Here is a 21830-nt window from a genome sequence, read left to right on the forward strand (position 1 = left end):
GGGGAGCCGCAAATCGTGCAAAACAGAGGAATCTCACCCCACCGCCCAAACATACCAAACTCCTACTGACCTATGGTCGACAGTGCAAGGCGTCCTTCGCAGAACCTTTTAAGACCCTAGAATGTGGCTTTTTACCAAGATGGGGGCTATGTGGCATCTGTTTAACTCATATTTGTTTACAGGGTGATTACTTCATGCGAGCCTGCAGGTAAGCTGGGTGGATTTTCTCTTCAAATGTCATCAGGCTGGAGCTGACGGAAGCTAGCGTTCTTAGTTCTAGCCCATGGTCGCACCCCCTGTCTCGGTAGGTTAGCAAGCATAAAATTGTACAATGGAAGCACATTTCTTCCGAATGAATGATTTATTTTAGCTGAACTGGGAATCTCAACTTCGGCTGCAACATGTTACTGTTATAGGCATTACAAAGACTGCAGAGGGCGCCTTACCTAACTGATGGGAAGGAGAGTTGATGGTCACAAGAGACAGGCCTAAGCAAGTTTTCTGTAAGATATTTTTCTTAGAGAGAAGAAAATGTGTTTTTTTTCTTTAAAGTAAACATTGATGTCCTTAGCCACCCCACACTTTAAGTAACTTAAAAGGCATAAATAATCAAATATGGAAAAGTTATAATTTTTACTTGGTTAAATGGTGGTTGATCATACTGATCAAGCCATTCTCTCAAACACTAAACCTGATTTATTATTTTTCAGTCTAAACATTTACTCTAGAAATATGAAAACAATGAAACCGGATGTAAGATTTGATGCAATTAAAATGGAAGCACCATGACTTAAGAGCAAAAACACCACAGTTCTGCTTTATCTCTCTTTATGTACATGTGTCATCTTTTGAGTGAATTATTTATAATGTCATCTTTTCCTCTCATTTTAGAGAGTCGTATGATCCTGGATGCCTTTGCCAAGCAATGCAGCCGAGTTCTTGGACTTTTAAATTGCAGTGGCAAACTACTTGAGTCCAACCAGCCTCAGTCAACAATATCTAGCATAAAGCAGGAGGGCTCAGGCTACCATGGGAGGCAGGAGCAGTGCCAGCGCAGGAATGGGCTGCAAAGCCAGACTTCAAATGGTGTAAGCATAGATATGCAGTACATAGAGAAAAAACAACAAACCTCAGCCTTTCTTCGGGTCTTTACAGAGTCTCTTCAAAACTACTTACTTGCAGGAAGTATTCCCTCTCAGAATAACTCTTCGTTAAATGAGTTCAGGCATTTGACAGATGTGGATCCTCTCTTGACATCCCCAGCCCACACAATGGGTGGATGGACATCGCCGGCAACCTCAGAATCTCATGGCCATCCCTCATCTTCCACTCTTCCAGAAGAGGAGGATGAGGATGAAGAGGAAGGATATTGTCCACGATGTCAAGAGCTGGAGCAGGAGGTCATATCACTTCAGCAGGAAAATGAGGAGCTTCGGAGAAAACTAGAGAGCATTCCAGGTAAAGTGTATTTAGAAACTATGGGCCTTATTTAGTGCTGTCATGTCCCGTCTGCTGTATTACAAGTGGCATAGGCTATAATACTCTTGTACTAGGGGGGCAAGATATCCGCCACGTTTGTGACTGAGTATCTAGTCTGCCAAACTCTAAATAAGGCCCTATGTTGTCGCATAAATTCACAAGTTGTTTACCGCATAATTTGACTTATAATGACAAGAATATTCTGACCAATGTTGGTGTTTATATAAGCTGAATCTAGGTAGTTCGCAGTATCACAAGGAAGAGAGAGAATACAGAAGAATTCTAGTTTCTGCACAAAATAAACATACAGTTGGGACAGGTAAGTTTAGTGGGGGATATTGCTTTGCTGAGATGCAGGATCTGGAGGTTCCAGATAATTGACAGTGGTTGACAAGATTCTCCCTAGAAAAGCAGCTGCTTTTTTTTTTTTTTTAAAGTACAGGAGCAGCAGGAAAAGCCTGATGTGGCGATAACTCTCCTTCACTCTCTTGCTCTCTATGTATAAGTATGTATATATCTGTCAGAAACCTTTTCTGAGGGCCACGGGGCATGGAGGGGGTTACTGGTACCCACTGTGGTGGTTGAGGCCTTTTACTCCTGATGTCATGGGCTTGACCTACTATGGATCCTGAGCAACTGGGCCAAGTATCCCTTCTGCACCTGACTCTCGGTGGTAGCTGTGGTCAAGCAGTCTAAGGCTCCCTCGGGGGGAAAGTGTGGGTACAGGTAAGTGAACTCGACTCATAAGTCAAAAAGCACACAGTAATCAAAATAAATCAATGTCAAGTCAGATACTTATTTTTATATTAAAAAGAAGTATTTTATTTCTAACTCTATGCAATCAAAGTAGTAATACGACATTCATAAGCAATAAAACAATCCTCTTGAGGTAGGGACTCTAGTGTTTCTCTGGCTTGTCTCTGTCCCAGCCACTCTTCGTAACATGTTTGGAGTTATTCCCCATTCACTGGTGGCTGCATCCAGGGAATCTTCACTACTAGGCCTTACTTAAGTGTTCACTCTGACTGGTAGGAAGTAGTCAGAAGTGACTGTGGTGCCGCACCACTTATAGCAGTGAGTTCCAGAGGGCCCTGTAGGCCCAGATCAAGTCTTACCCACTCCAGCAGCGAGGCAGTGTCCAGCATCTCAGGGGGGTAACCAACCACGGACACTTTGACATTTTTTTTTTATTGTTGTATTTATTAAGGTTTACAGTCCTCTCTTGCTTCTTTAGCTGAGCAACATGGAAAGTACATGACATAGTAAGTTTAATAGAAGCATTAACATAAGAAATAAAAAGGGAAATTGAATCAAATTGTAAACATACAAGAACCACAGTAGCGTCTTCAAAAATACACAGTGGATACGTCTATGCATTACACATACTTTTAGAACACGTCAGGTTGGTTACTCAATTTGACACCAGGTATCAGTAACGTGTCAGCAGCCAGCATCCACAAAGTCGGTGGGGTACCTGCCGTGTCAGGGACCTAATCAGAGGTTGGCAGAGCCTTTTCCGCTAAATATGCATGACACAATCCCCAAAGGTTTTTAGGGCGACTCGGGGGTGGGGGAGAATAGCTCTCTATACAGTTCCGTCTGTGTATTACAGTATAATATAACTCATGACCACTCTTGCATAGTGGATGGGGGGCCACACACATTGCTATTTTAGGCTTTGCAATTAATAAACCCATCTGAACCAATCTTCGGATTTCCTTCTTTACTTTCTTAGTATAGCCCAACAGGGCAGTCAAAGGATCAGGGGATATGGACACCTCACGTCAGTGATGTTGCTCAGTGTCTGGAATATCTGCTTCCAATATTTGGCGACCGTTGGACATAACCAGGCCACATGTAAAAATTCTGCAGGGCTCACTCTGCACCTTTCACACTCAAAGAGACTCTCAGGTGTGTAATAGACTGTTTGTAAGTATTTGAAATGAATTAGCCGATGGTGGCCATTTAAGAAGAGTCGCAGGCGTCGCTTCGCAGCTGTATCTCCGGATGTCGTCATCTATAATCCTGTCTCGATCATTTTGCCACTCCAGCCTTGACTTTGTATAAAAATTCTTGCGGTAGTTTTGGACTACACCATAAATATTAGACACCAATCTGCAGATGGACTCCGATTTTAATATAAGTGTGAGAGGAGCTACCTCTGGTGGCTCCGCCATTTCGTCGACTAATATCTCTCACATGGCGTGCCTCACCATATGGTACTGGAATTGCACTAATGGTGTGACTTCATGACTTTCAGCCTCAACTTCAGCCCACGTACGTGCTCTACCTTCCAAGAAGAACTCGCCAGCTTTAGTCATGTTTATAGTCTTTAATGCTTTGAGTGTTGCCCGATCCCTATTCATAGGGAGCCAAGCACACCATTCCAGCGGAGCAATTGGAGAGTACAGTATATTGCACGCCTGTCTCTTCACCAGATCATGCCGCACATGTACAGTGGAATTAATGGAGTCGAGAATTCCCGTGCGACGATCGGGGGAGCAAAACAAGCGAGTGGGTAGCTCAGTAGGGGCAACAGCCACCTTTTCAATGTGTAAATGTGGAGGGTCTAAATTCTGGTGTATCCAATAGAATGCGTGGGAACTTTGTGCTACTATATAATACAGGTCCATATCTGGGGCTCCCAGCCCACCAAGGCTGTAAGGTAGGGTATGCACCTTCCACTGAACTCGTGGCTGCTTCCCCGCCCAAGCCAGTTTCGTTAATATGGAGGTAATAGTTTAAGAAAGTGTGCCGGAAGGACCAAGGGAATATTTAAAAACAAAAACGAGAACCTCTGGAGAATCACCGTTTTCATCAGCGATATACGCCCGAGCAGAGAAATAGGCAATCGTATCCAGCGGTCCACATCCTCTTCAAGCTTAGTAGCTGCCATTCCATAATTTTCCTTGAAAACTATCTCAGGGTCAGTGTGTATCTGTATGCCTAGATATCGGACAGGGTCTGTAGACCAAGTCAATGGAAAATCAAACTCTATAGGAGCGGTGGATTTGGTCAAGGGGAACATTATGGACTTAGTCCAGTTGATTTTTAATCCAGAAAGCTCCCCAAATCGGACAACTTCTCTGAGCACCGGGGACAGATTGACCTCTGGGTTTCTAATGTAAAGCAAAGTGTCGTCCGCGTACGATGACACTATTAAATTGTAGTTGTGAAAACAGAGCTCACGAAATCCATGGTATACCCTAAGCGCTCATGCTAGGGGTTCTGCCACTATAGCGTATACAAGAGGAAACAATGGGCATCCCTGCCTGGTGCCTCTAGACATTTTTACGGGGGCAGTAACCATATCACTTATTCAAATTCTAGCAGAAGGTAAGTTGTACAGTACCGCACCCAATTGAAGAAATATTTCACCCCCCATGCTTCCTAATACCGCCCCCATAAATGCCCATTCAATCGAGTCAAACGCTTTTTCTGCATCTAAGAAAACTGCTGTTGCTCTAACCTCTGGGTTAACAGGTTGGACTGTACCAAAGAAAGTGCGCAAATTGTATGTTAGGTTCTGGCCTGGTACAAACCACGCCTGTTCTGTGTTAGCCAATTTCGGAACTAACGGTGCAAAGCGATTAGCTAAAATCTTATATATTTTGGTATCAACGTTCAATAGTGACAGTGGGTGGAACAAGGAGCACTCGTCAGGGGGCTTACCAGGCTTTAGTATAATAACTGGAAGGAGTGGGAAAATAATCATTATCCAACAATCAAATATTGCAGTCCGAAAAAAAAGTTTGTTGTCCAAAAACGTTTCTTCCAAATAGATTCCTTTATTTTTTCAGATTATTTTCAGTATGATGCTCCAACACATTCTTAGAAGTCCAAACAAATTTTACATAACCACAGCCAACGCGTTTCGTCCCACCTGGGACCTCATCAGGGCTGTAAGAATAGAAAAGAAAATATCACTTGTACATACATTATGCATCTCTATTCCCAAGAGTCATGCTGACATCAAATGTATATTGTTTTATACGTGTATAATTCCAATAACCTGCCTATATAACAATCTGGAATATAAAACATTTACCCAAAACATAATCACACAGTGTTTACAAAAAAAAGGCATAACAATTTGCACCATGTGTTATAGATATACAATTTCACCCCTATTGATTTACAGCTATTCTGGTTCTCCTATTAACTATCACAGGACAGATTAAATCCAGAGGACAGCCGGGCATCGTAATACTGACATAGTAGGAGCGCTCTCTCCTGCATGACCAAACAAGATTGTAGCGACTGGCAGCTCAGTGCGATTATCAAGGAGCAACATGTTCTGCAAATATAAGAAGCACAACAGCCCCCCCCACCCTCCTTCCCCTCATTGTATATGTCCTGGTGGGAATGTAGTGTTAGGTTCAGTTCTAGTCGTTTTCATCCATAGTGCCCTCTGCAGCTCCCTGCAACTTTCTGCAGGGATTTAGGATCCAGGAAGATCTTCGAAACGCCATTCATCGTTGCTCTGAGACATGCAGGGTAGAGCATAGTCAAGGTCTTGGGCGCGCAGTGCACGCTTCAATGGGACAAACTGCCTCCGTGCCTCCTGCACCTTGGCAGTGAAATCAGGGAACAGCAAGATAGTAGAGCCCTCGGCTGCTTTGTGGAATAGTCCTGTAGCGCTTTCTGCAGGGATTTAGGATCCAGGAAGATCTTCGAAACGCCATTCATCGTTGCTCTGAGACATGCAGGGTAGAGCATAGTCAAGGTCTTGGGCGCGCAGTGCACGCTTCAATGGGACAAACTGCCTCCGTGCCTCCTGCACCTTGGCAGTGAAATCAGGGAACAGCAAGATAGTAGAGCCCTCATAATGCAAGTTCCCTATTTCTTTGGCTCTTTTTAGGGCTGCATCTCTATCCCTGTAGTTCAGTAGTTTGGCAACAATCGGGTGCGGTGGGGCACGCGGAGGAGGTCTAGGGCCCAAATTTCAAACATTTTGGAGAAGATTTCATTGCCCAGGAGGGTCACTAAGAGAGATTCAGTGAACAATTCCATGTTTCCTGTGGCAGTGGACTCCGGAAGGCCAGTAATTTGTATGTTGCTTCTCCTGGACCTGGCTTCCAAGTCATCCGCTTTGTCCTGTATCGGCGCAAGGGCCTTGCTCATCTGCTTCTGCGCTACATCAGTCTCCATGTGCGCCTCCTCCACCTCAGTCACTCGTCTCTCCGCCATGTCTAGTCGTTCAGTGTGTTTATCAAGGTGTTCGGACATGCGGTCTATACGATAGACCAACAAGTAAATTTTTCCATCTATCGAGCTAAGACTTGCTTGCATAGTAGCTAAGATTTGGCAGAGATCTGCAGGTGCTTCTTCCACCATATCACACTGTTCTGGGGGGGGGGCTGGGAATCACCCGGCTCCCGAGTTCTAGTTTTACATTGTTCAAATGCGAGCTTGGTCTGAACCTTGTCCCCCTTCCCCATCGCTGGAGGGTCCATGCTGTCTGCTACCTCCCGGATCGGTGCCACCCCAGGGGACAACACAGTAGGTACTTACAGTGATGAAGGCAGAGGCAGAATAAGGCAATTGGGAGTGTTCCCCCCCCCCCCACTCTTATCACCAAATCAATCAGGAGGCAAAGATGATGAGGAGTGAGGTAGACAGAGGGGGGCCTCTACAGGGTCCGGACTGTCCTGCAGGGTTCACCAGGATTGTTGCCCCACAATTAGGCGCCACTTCTCAAATCAACTCGCCTTACTCATGGAGGAATCATGAGCAGAGCGGAGAAATGGATGTACTCCCCCTACGGACTTATTGATGTGGCTTCTCCCTGTCTAGTGCACGTCCCATGCTCTGGATCCGGTCGTCCGATCTTATTAGCAGGGGCAGAGTGGGGCACCAGGTCTCTAGCAGCAGCGCGTCGGCATGCCCATCACCTGAGCCCCGGGGATCGGGTTGCACAGGCCGACCCCAGGCTTCTCACCTCTTCGCTACAAGCGCATCCTGTCTGTGTGCTCCGCGATATTTCGCCTTCCCAGGGGGGCCCAGGCAATAGATGCGCTGCCTCCGCCTAGGATCGTCTGTGCTGGATTACCTTCAGTGAGTTGCTCAGTCTCTCTTGAGCCACACCACGCCGCGACGCCCAGCAGGTTTTCCGTGTCGCTGCCGCAAAGCCCAGACTCGCCCCAAGACAGGCTTCCAATTACACTGTCACAGTGCATCCGCATACAGTAGGGGCCTTAGGCAGCACTCGCGCTCCTCTCCATGGGGTCGCCGACACAGGGACGCCGCAGCGATCGTGAAATCGGATGCACCTCCGTCACAGAGGCACCCCCTGGGGAAGCGCCGCACCTCGTTGCAGGCCTCAGTGGCGGTCAGCTGTGCACACTTCTTCACCGCGGGATCTGCACAGCATCCTTTCCACGCCTCCGTACGTTTTCAGCATGGGTCGACGCAGGAGTGCCTCTGACACACCAGGCACCCACTGCTGGGCTAAACAGTCGGGAAAACAATTAGGATAATGAAGGATAAGTTCAATGGCTAAGCAGAGCTCCGCTAACGCACTGTCGCCTTACGAGCCGCAAAGCTCCGCCCCCCCAGCCACGGACACTTGTATTGCTCCAGCCCTGTTCGGTCAAGTCGACTGCATGCAGGAGGTGCAGCAGCACCCAGTATGCGCGGGCTATCTGAGAGCTTGCACGGCCGTCTCCAGCATTGATCTGAGGTGCTCCGGTGCTTCCTCTTCTAGAAGAAGTTCATTGCTCCTCATCATACCCGTCCTGGCATACGGGGTCGCCTCTAGGCCCGCAATGGCCTTGGCACTTGTTGGCAGTGTTCACTTCCATCGTGGCCTTTCCTGGCATACAGGGTTGTAGCAGCGATGCATTGCGGGCTTCATGTTTCCCGCACTTTTGCTCTTGGTTATCTTCACGGCAGCCCTCTCCTAACATCAGTGTGCTGCCTACCTGATTCTGCACAGGAGCAGCGACCTATTCAATGTAGCAGCCTTCTTCTCACACCTCGTTCCAGGAGTCCTCTCGACATGGCTTCCCTCTGGGCGTCACTCCCTCCAGTGCTCTCCTCTCCCTCATAGGGTACCTTTGTTTTGGCCAGCAGGCCGGCACTGGTGCTCCAGAGCAGGTAATCTTGGTTTCCCTGGGTGATGTCCCTTCACCCAGCAGGGAGACCCACACTCCTTCGCCCTCAGTCCCTGTCACAGGCAGAAGTCATGCAGAGATATCCCTCCTCACACAGCCTATCTGGCTGCTTGGCAGATGACAAGTTTTGAGGTCTCAACCTCCTCCTCTTATAAACCATTTCCAGGTACCAAATGATATTGTGAAGTCTGTATCTTTGACGTTTTATGTAGGGGTTTTGCTTGAAGTGCACCCTTCCTTTCTCTCTTTTCCTCTTAAAAGGCTGTCTGTCCAAGCAGGAGAGATTCTGTTGCAGATAGTCTCACAAAAGGGCATAAGTGTGACTGGAGTTCACACCTGGATGTCAGCCACAGTGATATGTGCATCAAAAGGTTAATTCCAGCCCTATTCTTCATTATCACCCTCATCTCCTTTTCTGAGATGTGTTCCTTATGATCTATCACTGAATCAAAGGGCAACCGTTCAAGTGTAGAGAGTGAGTCTCTCCCTTCTCTAGTGTGTCCCACCTGGCTCATAGAAATGCAGAAATACACAAATCTGTCTGGGGATTCATCTACTCCTTATATCTTCACCATGCAGGCCTGGCTTTCCCATAATGGAACCCAGTATCCTCCCTGTAATGTACCATTACAGGCACACTTGCACTCAATATATGTGCACAGCACACACACTGTCCAGTACAGGGGCGTAACAAAGGCCCCGTAGACCTAGGGATGCAGGGGGCCCCCTCAGCACATTGCAGACTGGCTCGAAATATCAACGCACATTGTCACCGCACATATCGGCTGGACACAGTCTCCGAGGCAGAGGAGCATTTCAATAATTATAATGGCCTGCCGCCCATGCACTGCAAAGGCTGGCTCTGTGCACGGGCGGCAGGCCATTATTAAAACAGGCCCTCGACCTCCGAGACAGGCTGGGATCAAGCAGCCGCACGCCAGCACGTTAACATTTGGTGCGTAATCTGTGCGCCATCACGCAGGGTAGGTCAGGGTGGGTCATGACGACAGCTTAAACTGCACGTGCGATAGCACCAGCAGTCTGCACCTGCCTCCATGAACGCTACAGAAGCAGCCTGCAAGCAACTAAGTTAGGTAAGTTTTTTAATGTGGGGATGGAGCTGTTTATCACTTTACTAACCAGATTCAGTAAAGAAATAGAAGCAAAAACAGCAGTCAAAAACTGTTCAGCTGGAAGGCAAGCCTTGACAGTGTGTCTGCAGGTCATTGTGAAAAAGCTGCATCACCTTGATTTCTAAAGCTATGCATTCTCCGTCTTCCCTCAACCACTTCTCAATACAGAAGTATTTTTTTTTAATAAACTCTGTGCTTCTATCTTTTAAATTATGTCTGCACCAAAGAAATAAAGTTACAGTGGTGCAATGCAAAATTAAACTATGCATGTGAGAATAATAGGTAAGATCCAGCATAAAGCACTCATACTTGATGTGAGAGTGTAGTGCATGTGGAATTTAGCTACTTCAGCGGACCTTGCTCATAGACATCAGCTAATTCATTGCCCTCATTCGCTTGCAGAAATATACGCCAAGCGCCGCACCAATGATTAAGGACCAGAGACATCTTAAGGATTTTGGGGGCCCCTGTTCGGAGCAGCTTTGAAGTTTTGATTCAATATCAGGGCTTTCATGCTACAGGCAGTGCACAGGCACACTGGTTCAAATTCTAAATGTTATTCAGGGATCGTGATGTGTGTTTTCAATACCGATACACAGCAGCACCTCACTAATATTACTGCAAATAATCTCTGTGACGTCCTCCCATTTCTCATCTGTGAGGACCTAGTGTGATCTAAAAGAAACTATTTTTTATGGATTTTGCATGAAACATTCCATGCAAAATGTGTGTAATAGACTCTCATAGGTTTCCTACGTTAAAAATATGTTAAAGGAAAACTGCATTTAAAAGAATCAGAGCTAGCTGTATCGGGCCACCTGAAACCCTGAGGCCTTGGGCCATAGCCCACTTTGCCCATGGCTTAAAACGTCTCTGTTAAGGACAGGGAAACCAGAGTGAAGACCACAAATGCTCCTGTCATGGCAGACTCTGGTTATTCTGGCACGAACCATAGAAGGCCCATGATTTCATACATGATACCAATGTAACCTTGGAACTAGATGCATGTTGGGGGTCTCCTGTTTCCTTTGACTAAAACTAGTTCATTTTCCCTGCACCATTATTGGTGACACCTTGAATTGGCTTCCCCTTAGTGCCTACCCGATGATCCATGACTGCTGCATGTTCTGCTTTTATAACCATAGTAAAAATTGCACAATATTTTAATCTTGAAGAGAAATATTAGTGTTCACCTACTGTGGATCTTTCTTAGCAGGAAGAAACTCAAAATAGGCAATAAAGTAGGGGAAGATGTTATAGAGAACCCAAGTGTTACCTCAACTGCTTACCTTCAGGCTTGAGGAGAAGAATGACAACGTATTTGCCTACACTGTTATGGCTTCAGAGAGAGGTTTTCAAAACCTACAATAATGATCTTGATCATGGCAAGAAATGCCTTGATAATTGCATTCCAATGAATTTTTCCTCCTTAAAGAGTGTGTGTGTGCGTACTGAGCGATTTAACCATATCAAGACATGGTTGAACAAACTTGGCATGTTTGATTTGTGGCTTACCCCCAGCAAAATTGAAAAAAGAACGTAATCCACCTTAAAAAGAATGATTGGAGCCATGTTATGGTTAGATGGCTCAACAAGAGTTCTGGAGGTGAATTGACAAGCAGGTTCCTCAATTTTAAAGATAACATGCTACAAGAGGAATTTTTAAATCGAATAGAGCCGTCCCTTGCTAAAATATTATACCTAAAATTTAGGTATGGTATTTTACCAATTAATCATTTTGTTAGCAATTGGAACAGGGTTGATATTTCGCCCTGTTGCTCTGTGTGTGATCCAGTACCTGAGTCAGAAACACATTTCTTGTATTTCTGTCCGATGTATCAAGAAACAAGAAGAACATGGCTAAACCCTATTTGCTGGATTTTAGTAGCTATCCGCTTAAATGAGATCACTAGAATCCTGAAAAGTGACACTACAGAATACCTGGTCTTCGCTCGATCTAGATACCTGCTCCATGCATGGATCATAAGAAGCAGGACAGTAAAAATCACGAATAAAACTAAATAGGCCAGGTTGAAGGATTTATAGTGAAAGGAAGACCGTGATATGTGGAAGGCATTTTGCATGTTTTATACTTGATAGAATTTCTTTTTCATGCAATTATTATCCTTAACATGACCAAATGTATTAGAGGAGTATCACAATCCGTTTATAGGTGTACGGCATGTATAAGTCAACTGTTATTGCAATATGCTATGGATGAATTTGTTTTTATACAAATATCTTAATTTTATCTCTGGTTTTAATATGCACTTTACAAAAATTTCATAGTAACTTAACCCAGACCTCTGAGACAGATAGTCTCGGTTTCGTCAACCAATTATTCTTCACAAAATGTTTTTTCCTTCTTTCAATGAATTGTATACAATGTGCTTTTATGGTTTTAATGCAAAATCAAATAAAGGTGTGTGTGTGTGTGTGTGTGTGTGTGTTTTCGTGAAGTCCTCTGCATGTTTAAAGACGTGTACCCCTACCCTCAAGGCTGTACTGTTGTCTGGATTCCTAGTGCTGATTCTTTCTTTTGTCATAGGTGAGCACAGATCATGTGGGTGTGCCATGATATAGGCCTGTCTCACAGAATGTGATCTTGTTGGACCAGGAGGGGCACCCAAAGTGTTACCCTCATAGTGGTAGAAGGTTACCGACCTCACAAGAAGTTAAGCAGCACAAGGGAGGTGGTGGCAGCATACTGTTTAGTGAACAGGTCCTTTTTGCCCTGTTTCACTGGAGTGAGGCCTACAGGCGCACTCAATTTTTTAAAAGCTCAGCTGCTGTGCGCTTGACTCACCCTTGGCCAATTTCAGGTAGATGTGCAGTGTTGCGCAGGAGTACTGACGCTGCGCTAGATGTCTATGTGCCTGGGAAGGGTACATTACATGGATCTTTTTATGCAGCTGCTTGCTGTACTTGTTATTGTTTAAAAAGTCACTGTGACATATTTACACCTACATGCACAAACCAAAGGGCTATAGTTTGATTAAACTGGTTTGATTTTTGTATGCTGCAGTGCATGTTATTGTTTGACCAGTCACTTTGAAATATTTGCGCCTTCATGTACAAACCAAATGGGCAATTGTTTGCCCAACCTGGCTTCATTTCTGCATACTGCTGCACTTGTTTTTATCATGCACTTTGAAAGTGTTTTCACCTTGATGCAAGAAGCAAGGATTGTTTTACAAAACACACTTGGGTTGTGTTTATTGCTGGATTGCTGATTGTTTTATTATGCACTTTGATAGTATTTGCTCTTTTTCCTTTGCTTCAATCAATCAATCATAGCATTTGTAAAGCGCACTACATACCCGTGAGGCTCTCAAGGCTCTAGACAACCTGTTACAGATAGTATAGATTCTGTCATTAGGTACTTGCTAATATGGTTTGGTTTTATCCTACATTAGATGTTATTTATGGTGTTGTTTGCACTTGTCTATAATATGTGGACCTTAAATCGTGTAAATAGCATTGTTTACACTGCAGAAATGATAAATACAGACCAACAGCTGCATCTATGCTCTGAAGCATCCAAGCAGTTTCCATCTTCAGCCTTGTTTGCCTGCCTGCTTTTGTCATGCTAACTAATAAAGCCATGATGGTAGAATTTGAAATTGCTTCCTCAGTTCATTTTAATACTATAGAGTGGTTATTATCATAGACACCCCCTGGCAAGTGTGTGGCATGCAGATAATTCACACCAGTTTATTTCTCTTGGAGCTGGCAGGTTACTGAGGTATATCTTGTGTACTGCTCGTGTATATTGTCAGTTGAGTTTGTGAAATTGCAGGTTTGGGATTGTCTTTCAAAGTTTCAAGTTATTTTCCATCCATTTCAATTCTAATCCAGACCCTATACAGTTGTTCTTTGTCCTTCAACGATAGGCAGTTCCTGAGGCAATAGGCCAGCTCATTGGCATTGTTCTGATTGCTGTCTCAAATAATATGCCCTCAACAATAATGTTACAAATGGCGTAGCTTATATGTTAAGAGTTTTTCTCACTTTCTTATTCAAAGTTTGAGCTAGGCAATATAAAAGCATTTCATTAAATGTTGGAGGTTTCACTTAGAAATATACCAGATTTTTTGGCATTGGGGCAAAGTGGTAAATTGTGGGCCGGTGGGGCCCTCCATGTACTTTGCAGGGGGGCCCCACTCAGGTTTCGTAATGTCACTGGTCTAGTACTGTTACCTCCATGTGTAATACCACACCAGACACACATACATTCAGCCCACACATTTACTCTGCGCGTACTGCTCAGTACTGTAACCTTTCTGTATTGTGCTGTGGTGTGCTACTTGCAAACACACTGCCAGCACACACATTCACCATGCACCTGTTGCTCAACACTTCACCCTTCATGTAGTGTACTTTGTGCAAAACACACTTGCATTAAGCACATGCTTTCACCATGCATGCACAGCACTGCATCTTCATGCAATGTATCCCTCGCAAGTATACATCCACCCAGCACACACTCATCATGCATGCACTGCACAGCACTGCTTCATCCCTGTACTGTACCCTTCCAAGGCACACATACATCTAGTGCATTCACTACTCTTGCGCTACACAGCAATTCACATCCATCCAATGTAGGGAAAGGGGTGAGTTAAGCTCACAGCAGTGGAACTTTAAAAAAGTTGAATGAGCCGGTAGACTTCACACCAGTGACATAGGCAAAAAAGGACCTGATCACCTCTACTGATCACTGCACAGGATGCTGCCACCATGGCACTGCTGCGGCTTAAACCCTGGTGAAGGCAGGTGAGGGTAGAGCTTTGGGCATTCCTCCTGGTCCAACAAGATCAGTATCCGTGAGACCGGCCTATGTCATGACCCACACGCATGAGCCGTGTTTGCTGATAACAAATAAATCAGCTTTATGATTTAGACAACAGTACAGTTGGGAACTCTGGGCATGGGTACATGTCCATTACCATGCAGAGGACTTTGCAGTCCCAACAGTATAAGAACTGACTGAAACATGAATATAGTTTAAAATGTTAAGTTTAACTGTTGTTCTCTAAAATGCAGTATATGAGCCATAACCCGTAGAAAAATGCATAAAACTAATACAGTTAGCATTGCAGCTAGGCCATATATCAAAAAGGGAGATGTCAACTTATAAAGACAGTGGAAAAAGGACTATAAAGCCTAACCACCCTCCCCTTGGTAAGAAGAAGTATATAGTAAAAGATCTCTGGGCTTTCTCAGCAGACCCCATACCTTAGTGCCTAGATGGTATATCTACATCATAGGAACCACATTGCTCTTCTTCCTGGAAAGCTCCCTCTCCTAGTGTGTGTTATCTAGACAAGTATCCTCATAATATCAAAGTACGAGCTTCCAGCAGCAGCTGTATTAGCATGTTTTGTCTAGGTGCTAGGGACTGACCAGAACAGAATAACAAGGGGCATTGTTTATCAACCTTGCTCACAGTGTTCAGAATAAACTCCAGAAACAGGCAGAGAACGAACAAAGCAGATGGTTCTAATGTGAAAGGCATAAACAGAGTTGTGCAAAAACAAAGCTATGTAGTAACGTGCATAGAAGCTGCATCATGGATGCCGGTCTCATGCTAACTTAGCGATGTCAACACTGTTCCTATCGGCCACGTGACAAGGTCAAAGCTGACCCTCGTATCACTATATTATGTAATCTCTGCAGTAGCACCTTATGTGACACCGATTCAAATGCAGGGCTTAGATCCAGCAGAATCAGTGTCAATTAACTGCCTTCATCTTTGACACTGCTAAAATTGCAGATTCAGAACTGTGAGAAGGGCTGAAACTATTTTGGGATGTGTCCAAAATATGATTTTCCTCCAGAAACTTTGTCGGTTGTGTTTTGTGCTTGGCCGGGTCCAAGGAAGGTATATTAAGCAAAGGAATAACTTCATCATGCTTCCTAGCACAAGGCACTGTAGTAGAAGTGGGAGAGTGAATAATGATTTTTTTTTAAAGGATGGGACTAAAAAATCTTGGCGTTTTAAGATCCGATTGGTGTAATAGTCATTGGGAGAGCCAGATTTGACTTGATTACAAAGGTCCTGTAGAGAGGCACGGTTGAGTAGAGAAAATGCATTCTGTTCTGCCTTGGGTCTTCAGCATACCGGTGCTTTCCAACAGATCAGAAGCAGGGCTAGAGGAAAAGTGAGAGTAGCCATTTGAGGTACTCTACTAGTTCGTCGCAGTGGTCAGTAGAGGCTCAGCCGATAAAGCTGGTTTCATTAAACTATTGACTAAAGTCAAAATTTCTTTAGCTGGATTGGTGCTATTGCTGATCTTGGAGATTGAACTCAGCCGTAGCTTTCTTGATCATTTAGTGATATATTTTATAAGCTGTCCTATATTGTACTTTGGCAAGAGACTCATAGGTTTTCCTCCAGGCCCACTCAAGCACTTAACAGTGTTTTTTTGTGGCAACAAGAGTCTCAATAAAACATGGGGCCGAAGGTTTCTTTTTGACTGGCCCCTGACAAGTGGGGATAAAGACATCAAGGTAAGCCAGAACTTTACCTTGTTTCCGGCAGCCTCCACTGAGAACGAATGCTCTGAATTTAATTTCCCAATTCCTGTAGATACAGTTTCTGCCATGGTCTCTTCAGAATAGTGTTAGGGGCCAAGGTGCATACCTGGAGGTTGATAGTCATGGGAACCATATAACGGTCAGTCCAGGACATGGGCCAAGGAATAGAAACACGTAAATAACTTACGTTTGAAAACACAGGATTGAGAAGGTGCCAGGCAGAGTGTGTAGCTCCTACAACTAATTGGGGCAGTTGCATAGCTATAAGGTGGTCCAGAAAGTTGGGAACTTCACTGTCCTGAGTCAAAATGTAGATTCAGATCGCCAATAATATTGAAATTTGGGTGTTTTATAACAAGTAGGGCCAGGCAGTTAGTGAGTACCTCTCTAAAAGCTTTGGATGGGCACGGGGGCTGTAAATTAGCAACCCTGTGAGATAGAAGTTGTTGTTTAAGGAGATTTTGAAATAGGCAGTCTCACAGTCTTCGATTGTGCACTGGTCTAGACTGCAGCCTACAGCCGCTTTGTGCACAGTGGCTGTACCGCCTCCTCTGCTGTTGACTATTATGCAGTTTCTTTAATTGTAGCCGAAGGGCAGGGGGGGAGTGGTAAAGCCAGCTCTGCTACTGTGGACTGCCTTAGCCAGGTTTCAGTAAGGAACAATATATAGGGTAGGTGATCTTGGATAAAATCAAAGATAGCGGCGTGGTGGCGAACTAAAGTGCGTCAGTTGATGCTGAATAATTTAAAGGAGGTGGGCGGGATTTCATATGATTGTTTCATGATGCACTGAGTAATTGGCTCAAACCTGAAGATGTTCCACCTAAAAGCTTCCTCCTCTATCTATAGACCATGTGTGCAAACAATTGTTACTTGGTGCTTGTCTTGGAGAATGCAGCTTTAATGGCGAGTAACCTGTTTTTGTTGGGAGGGGCATGATTCCTGGCCCCTCGCGCCATCGTGTGGCGGACGGGAACAGATGGGCCTTTAGTGCGCCAGTTGGGCGTATTTGTATTGGAGCTCTTTGTAAGCTCAATACCTTGAAAAGGATATAGCATGTGGCGGCTAACTAGACCGCTGGCTGGAATCAAGCTGGCGGCCCCACCAAGATAGCCCACCAAGATTCCCACACGCCCCTGACAAAGTGCAAATGCAGTTTGGGTATTGCCGTAAACACCAATTCAATTGTTTAGAAAAAAAAAAGAAATGTAATCGTTCAACACATAGCCCACCCCATAACAAAGTTATAAAAAACAGAATGTGATTGTTAAAAGATACACAGTTTCTACTATCTAATAAAAAGACATTTTTCTGAGGTAGAGGGTGAAAGATCTTAATAAAGTGTTGGGATTGTCACAATGCCATTAGCAAAGCATAGCCATGCAAGACATATCGCCCAAATGCCTTGCTACAAATGGATTATAAGACCTTTGTGAGTATTTTGGCAAGCAGGTTGGGTATGTATTTGATTAATTATTTTAACCAGGACCAAAAGGGTTTTTTACAAGGTAGGCAAATGCAAGAGCTTGTGCAGTTATTTATTGGTTCTATAGACTTGGCAGCAATGTATAAAGCGTCTCTGGCAATTATGACTTTTGACACAGCAAAAGCTTTTGACCAGGTGCAGTGGGATTACTTATGGGCCTGTTTAAGTAAATGTTGTGTTCCAAGGTCCTTTATACAGGCAGTTCAGACTCTCTTTTTTTTAATTTTATTTTTTATTTATTTTATTTTTGAATATTTTGCACAGGGAACTCAAGAGAAACATTATTACACTGAGAAGAAAATTAATCATAAAAAACACAGGAAAGGAGCCAAATAATCACTGCAAATTCCAAATTACAAAAACCGCATTAAATCCCAAAATACAAAATATAAAACACAAAGTTATAACTTCATCATTACATCTCATCAGTTTCCCAGATCGGGCCCCATACCCGAAGACCTCTTCTTTTGGCCCTTTTCCCTTTACATTTATAAAGTGCCTTCTCTAAGTTAAAAACATGATGAAGTCTTGCATACCATTCATGAAATGTGGGTGAATCTGCATCCTTCCAATGAGTCGCAATAATTATACGAAAAATGGCAGAAACCATAAAGCAAAAATAGACTTGGGAAGGATCCAAACATAGGCTAGCGTCAATCCCTGTCAAAATCAGAGTAGGAGTTAATCGTGCTAAACCACCAGTGATTTGATTAAGAAATTCCTCTATCTTTAATTTCAAATTATCCAGTTGATTACACCCGCTGAACATATGAATCATATCTGCCGGACCTTCCTTACATCTAGGACACCAATCGGTTTCCCTTTTCCCCCAACTAAAAAGTTTGGCAGGAGTATAATAAAGCCTAAACACAGTTTTAAAGTGTTGAGCTTTAAGATTAGCTGCTAGAAATATTTTCTTTGACAAATACAAGGACCGACAGATATCGACTTCAGGATCCCCAAGCAAGCCTGCCCAAACAGATTCGGAGCTAGCAATATCATCCTTATTGGCATTCAACAAAATTAGGTATAAGTCCTTTACCCGTGGCTGCCTATGTCCAAGCCAATCAAGTATCGGAATATTATCAAGTCCAGTTATTTGAGCCATTGCAATTTTGATAATCTCCCTAAATTGTAAATATTTAAGAAATGTCTTGGTATCCAACCCAAATTGAGTTTGAAGCTCTTCAAAGGATTTTAGTTCAGACTGCACAAATAAATCACCAATTACATTAATGCCAGCCTGTTCCCAAGTTTTCCCAAGATTATCATAAAATAAAGATGGGAACATAGACGATCCCCAAATAACATGATATCTATGCAGCTTGGGAATCCTCAGCAGTTTACTAATTTTATTCCAGACATTCCAGGCGGTTCTAACAATTTTGAATCGTGTTCTTTTGTAATAACTACCATCTAATTGCCTTAATAAAACACCCGGTGCATGATCCCCTAAAGCCAACTCATAAATAGAAGGAGGGGAATCACTGCTATCAATCGTCAATGAGATTCCTACACGGTTTTTTGGGCGGAACAAAACAATCATTTGCTGCAGCATCACAGCCCAAAAATAATATAGCATATGTGGGATAGCTAGCCCGCCGCGATTTTGAGGCAGAGTCATGAATTTTATTGATCTCCTGATCTTTTTATAACCCCATATAAACTGGGAGAATATCCCATCAATTTTTATAAAAAACTTTTTAGGGGGTTCAATTGGGATGCATCTGAAAAGATAAAACATTTTGGGAAACATCGTCATTTTAATAGTGTTAGCCCGTCCAATGATAGAGATGTTTAATTTATCTATACGCTTTAAATCTGTGCTAATCTTAGTTAGTAGCTGTGTCAGATTAATATCCCAGATTGTTGCAACCTCTGCGCTTATATTTATCCCTAGATAAATAGTCTCCAGAGACCTCCGAGCATCCTTAAACAAGGTATTGCTAGAACAGACGATCTTAGTTTTAGCTGTATTTAGCCTGTAACCAGACTGGCGACCAAATTCTAATGCCTGAGCCTCTATACGGACCAATGCAGCCTGAGGGTCAGAGGTAACTATGGCGATGTCATCCGCATAGGCTAAAACTTTAGTACTAAATCCCCTAACCACTATAGGTTGGATAGCCTGATCATTAAGCAAAGCTCTAATCAACGGATCTATATATAAAGCAAACAGAATCGGGGAGCAAGGGCAGCCCTGTCTAGGGCCCCGTGAGATCTTGATCCTCCCGGATTCCATCCCCATCATTTGTATTTTGGCATATGGTTGCATATACATGGCCTTTATAGCCGTCAGAATAGAAGGGCCAAAACCATTACTACTTAAGGTCTGCCATAAAAAAGCCCACTCCACCTGATCAAAGGCTTTCTGAGCATCTAGCAATATCCGAGACATTTGACCCCCGATCTGTTCAGTGATATCAAATAGAGAGATCACCCGACGCACATGATCAGTTATCCCCCGAGCAGGAATAAATCCATGCTGCCATGGGCTAACTAGGGAAGCTATTATTTTTGACAATCTGTTGGCTATGATTTTAGAATATATTTTCTCGTCAGTATTTATCAAGGAGATTGTTCTGTACGAGGCCGGATCCCAAGGCGGTTTCCCTTTTTTCAAAAGACAATTAGATTAGTATCCTTCCAAGAATGAGGTGTGGTGCCATGATATTGTACTGCTAAAAACAAGTCCAGTAACAAATGTGCTACTTCCGGCTGTAAAGCTTTATAAATTTCTACCGGGATTGCATCAGGACCTGCAGCCTTGCCCGATGCCATAGACTGTAATGCCTCGTTGACTTCAGCCTGTGTAAATTCTTTTTCTAATTCCTGTATAACTATAGGGAGGGGGGTAATTGAACGCTGCCCTATTGCTATTTGAGGATCAGTCTGAGATTTATAGACCTCACCATAAAATTCGGCAAAAACCTGAAGAATATCCTGGGGATCAGTTGCTATACTCCCATTCCGCCGTTTAATCTCCAGGTTATTATTAGCGGCCGACCTCTGTTTCAGTTTTAATGCTAGATGTCTACCGGTCTTTTCCCCATACTCATAATTATCCCTAACACGAGTTTGATATATTTTAGCGTTCCTATTTTTATATATACCATTTAGTTTGGCTTTAACCCTTATAACTTCTAGTTCGATTAGCTTCGCTGCATCCTTTTGTTTACTTTCAATAGTTTGAAGATGTACTACCTCATTCGTAGAGAGTTCAGTCATGAGTTTTCGCACAGTCATCCTATGCTCTGCCGTAAGATGTCCAGCGAAGCTAATGATTTCCCCCCTTAGGCAAGCTTTAAAAGTATCCCAGACGACTTCCCTCGATGCGCTATACCGATTAGTATCAAAGAATTGCTTGGTCCATCCCTTAAGATGATCAAGAAAGCCTTCTGTTACCAAAAGTTTCCTATCAAAGGACCATTTGCTAGGGCGATTCAGATGTTCCGGAAGGTCTAGCTCAAGTATCAAAGGGTTATGGTCTGATAGGATCTTTGGAAGCTTACGTATATTAGCGCGATCTATAAGGGAGGTAGATATAAAAAAATAATCTAGCCTAACATATTTCTGATGAGGACAGGAAAAGTAGGTATAGCCAGCATCACCTACTACTTTACGAGTCCACACATCAACTAGTCCATGGCTCGCTGCTAAGGCTTTAAGGGCCTTAAATACCCGCGGTTTCCTCCCATCATAGCTTACCAAAGATATATCCGATAAGCCTAGATGGATATTAAAATCCCCACAGATTATAAGTGGAGAGGGCCAGGCTGTTAACTCAAGCTCCAACTTAACCCATAGGTCAGAATCATCAAAATTGGAGCCATAGATGGTACATATGGTGACTCTAGAAGATAAATAAGCTATAGCCCATCGCCCCCACTTATCTGATAGGGTTCGCTCCACTTCAGGCATCCGAGTGGAGGTGTGGATAGCCACTCCTCTTGTGGTAGTAGTCTGTGAGGAACAGATCGTCTGCTTATATCCAGGAATATTATTTAAACTTTTCTTCTGGAAAGGAATATGGGTTTCCTGTTGACAAATGACGTCCACCCCCCATGAGCGAATAAC

General features: G+C 43.7%; 1 protein-coding gene across 2 annotated transcripts in view; it reads left to right on the forward strand.

Moving 5' to 3' along the window:
- BEND4 (BEN domain containing 4) overlaps positions 1-21830 on the forward strand; it is a 434119-nt gene that overhangs the window by 122467 nt on the left and 289822 nt on the right. For both annotated transcript variants that reach the window (XM_085642172.1, XM_085642173.1), the window contains exon 2: positions 892-1458. In XM_085642172.1, the coding sequence (XP_085498298.1) occupies positions 892-1458 (567 nt within the window). The remainder of the gene's footprint in view (positions 1-891; positions 1459-21830) is intronic.

This window comes from Triturus cristatus, chromosome 2_2 (genome assembly GCF_964204655.1).
Source record: "Triturus cristatus chromosome 2_2, aTriCri1.1, whole genome shotgun sequence".
NCBI classification, from domain to species: Eukaryota; Metazoa; Chordata; class Amphibia; order Caudata; family Salamandridae; genus Triturus; species Triturus cristatus.